The 3,544-nt window shown below is 43.7% G+C and overlaps 1 protein-coding gene across 1 annotated transcript in view; it reads left to right on the top strand.

The window, feature by feature from the left end:
* The window catches only part of LOC108803319 (protein phosphatase Slingshot homolog), a 33,558-nt gene that overhangs the window by 23,636 nt on the left and 6,378 nt on the right, over positions 1–3,544 (top strand). The window contains exon 12 of the mRNA XM_018575166.1: positions 2,618–2,818. Within this exon, the coding sequence (XP_018430668.1) occupies positions 2,618–2,818 (201 nt within the window). The remainder of the gene's footprint in view (positions 1–2,617; positions 2,819–3,544) is intronic.

Consider the following 3,544-nt stretch of genomic DNA (forward strand, 5'->3'; position numbering starts at 1 on the left):
ACACACATTCCCCTCAGATTCCTCTCTTTCTCCTCCCTGCCAGAGAATTTGTAAGTTTTTTTTCCATCCCATCCAGTCTTTAGATTTACACAGCTCTTTTACTCAGCAAAGCCAGATGAATGACACCAGGTTCAGTTGAAGAAGAACAAAATGAACCCTTGCCCCCCGCACTGCAAGGGCTAAGTGCTTATTTTGCCTGTGGAGGTAAAATAACACCGATATACTTACCCGAACCTCGATCTCACCTGGCTGCTAGAAGGTCCCTCCAGCCTTTCTCCCCCTCCACTCCAGCAGTCCTTGCACGTCCTTAACACTGTATTGGACCTGATTACTCATAGGACTTTTGACCGCCAGAGCGAAAGGTAGGAGAGGCTGCAGGGACCAGTCTAGCAGCCAGACAGACTGAAGGTTTGGATGAGTATGTCTGTGTTATTTTAGCTCCTAGACAAAAATGAACAGTTAACCCTTGCAGTGCAGGGGGTAGCACCACTGCAAGGGTTAATTTTGTTCCTGCCTGGAGTTCTTCTTTAAGAAATACATTGGTATGCTCTCTCCACTCCCAGCCTGCAGATTAAACAGTTAAAGAGAATCAGCAGATTAAGAAGGTTGTCCCTCTGCTCACTGTGCCCTCTCCTCCTATCAGCATGTTCCTTGCATGCAACTTACCTGATGGCCCCTTCCTCTCCCAGTCTATTGTAAAGAGGGCTGCAAGAGGCTGATACCAACTCACGTTCTGGTACTTGCATGACTTCTTGTTGTTTTGTTAAGCCCCACCCACACATCTGAATACATAAAGATTGCAGCAACCGTCGTGTATGAGGAATTAAACATAAAAAAGAAACTAAAATAAGATGTATTTAGACAACATTGATGTATATGACAAGTAGGGCTGCAACCAACTAATCAATAATGAGAATAGTTGTCAACAATTAGTTGGCTGGATCCCCTAGCTCTTGCCTCCATGCAGTGGGTGGGTGCAGTAACCAGCCTGTTATTGCAATTTTTGAAACGGCCCCTTCATGTCCGCAGCAGGCTTTTCGTACCCAGGGAGTTGGAGCTTTTGTCAGCACACGGGCAGCTCTATGGTCGGCAGCCGTTCTGTGTGATGAGGGGGGTGGGAATAGCCCCGCTTTCCACTCATTGGCTGCTGTGCCGGCTCGATCATACTTAATGCTGCGCCCGGCCGGAACAAGGTGAGGGGAGCAGCGTGAAGCACGAAGGGCCCAGGACAGGAGGAAGAGACCCCGGTACTTATATTAGCGGTTACCGAGATATTAAATATCCTTGTAATCAGCGGTTACTAGGGGCCCCGTCCTCCTGTCCTGGGCCCCCTCTAAGTGGCGGAACTCCAGGGCCCGGTCGCAGCTGCGATCTCTGCGACCCTGGTAGTTCCGCCGCTGCTTCCCACCCTGAACAACAACAAGCATACGTTGGGGTAACCACTTTTTATAAGGGTAACTTCATTACTGTAGGAGTTATGGAATATGAATTAGAGTTCAGAGCTTGAGATGAATGAAAGTTTTGATTATTATTTTTTTAGAAAAGAAAGCATTAAAATAAATTCATTTATTTGTCCTTTATTTAGAAATACCTCACACCCCTAGGGTTTCAGATTTTTTTTTTTGTACTTCTGGGCCAAAATCTAAAAACTAACTTTTTTTTTTTCTCTAAAAGCTAATAGTGGTCACCAGGTTAGACAGGTGGAATACAATGTCACTGTCGCTAAGTGTCACTAACTGTCATACTTAGTGACGGTGACATACTTTATCTATAAAAATATTTTTTATATACATTTGTTTTTTACACTTTTTTTTTTTTAATGTTACACTTTTTTCTGTCAATTATATCAAGCAGTCACTACTACTACTTGATAATTATTTTTGTTTTTTAATTTGTGATTCTTATTAGGCTGCTCCAAACCTTAGTGACACTGATTCCTGACATGCTAATTCTGCAACATTTGAGGGTCAGATGTCACTAAAGACTTCTGATTGTTGCTGGACCGATCAGAAGTCTATTACAATGTTTGAAAATGTTGCTACAAGTTTCTTTGCTTCATAGACACTTGTAGCAAAAAAAAAGCCAGTATACAGGCTCTGTGCACAAGCTGTCAAGCCTGTGATAGCGGAGTGGTTGACACGGCTCTGTTATCCTTGTCAGATACTCAATTGCTGATAGAGATCAGGTATCTGTAAACCGCTTAATTCTTTCACTAATGGATGCCTCAATACTGAGACATTCATTAATGAACGGTAACCCCTGATTCTCTGCAGTTACTAGCTTTTGACAGCTTCAAATAGCTGATCATGTACAGTGTATGTGATCAGTCATTTGGGCACTTCATGATGTGTGCGCCTCCAGTCATGAAGGGGTTAAAAAGCCATTGGCTTGTGAACGTTTCTGATGCTTTCTGTCAAATGTGTCCTAAGCTGACCTTTGTAGAACACTGCAGTCCCTGCCATGTTGTCTATGGAAATATGTAAGCAGTGTAGAGAACTATTTCAGGCTTTTCCCACCTTTTTGTTGGATTATTCTTCAGTGGAAATGGTTGTATGTAGCAGAACGTTCTCTCTGAAGTTCCATTACACATCACTGTTTCCTTCTGTCTCCGCCACAGACGCCAGGGTACATGCGTGCTTGTGCACTGCAAGATGGGGGTGTCTCGCTCTGCCTCCACAGTGATTGCTTACGCCATGAAGGAGTATGAGTGGACGCTGGAACAAGCTTTAAAACACGTCAAAGAGAGGAGGAGCATCGTTCAACCGAATGCTGGATTCATGCGACAGCTGCAGACATACCAGGGCATCTTGGGAGCAAGGTGAGAAGCTCTGAGAGTGATGGCTTATAAAATTCAAACTGGGCCACTGCTGGGATCTTCGTTCCTACTGAAGTAGGCACACCCCCAGAACTACATCTACCCAAAGCCATTACCCTGCACACAGTGTGTAAGCAGGATTTTGGGAGTCAAGGAAGTAGCATGGTGTATCTGGGAAAGGAACTATTGAGAGAGATGGGAGACAAGTGGAGTTCTGTAGTCCAGCAGAGGGGGGCTGACGGCACAAGTTGGGATTTCAAAAAGCCCATTTCTTAATGTAAACCTCTATTAAGTGTTTTGATTTTTTTGGGGGGAAGTTTAAAGTGTATTTCCACTATTGCCGCCACATTGGGATAACACTAGGAATGCACCAATACTGGTATCATCATTAACCCCGTCTGTACTGTGCTGGCAAATCTCATCATCCGTTGCAAACTGGATTTGAACACTGCTGTAACAAAGGGTTGAAGATCTACAAATAGTGTATGGTAATGAGGGGAATCTTAGTCTGTCCCTAATCTTTCTTTGAGGACGGTCACTTGGAAATTGCACAGAATAGCTCTAAATTCCAGCTACAACAACATATCTAAAAAGTAAGAGATTTAATATTAGAAAGTAGACATTAATTTCATATCCTATTAAATCATTTGTAGCGACGCTGTGTGAATATGATCACATAACAAACGTATATAGAGGGGGGGGGGGGGGGGGTGTGCACCTTAAAAGCAA

This window comes from Nanorana parkeri, unplaced genomic scaffold (assembly GCF_000935625.1).
Source record: "Nanorana parkeri isolate BGI_ZX_2015 unplaced genomic scaffold, ASM93562v1 scaffold3599, whole genome shotgun sequence".
NCBI lineage: Eukaryota > Metazoa > Chordata > Amphibia > Anura > Dicroglossidae > Nanorana > Nanorana parkeri.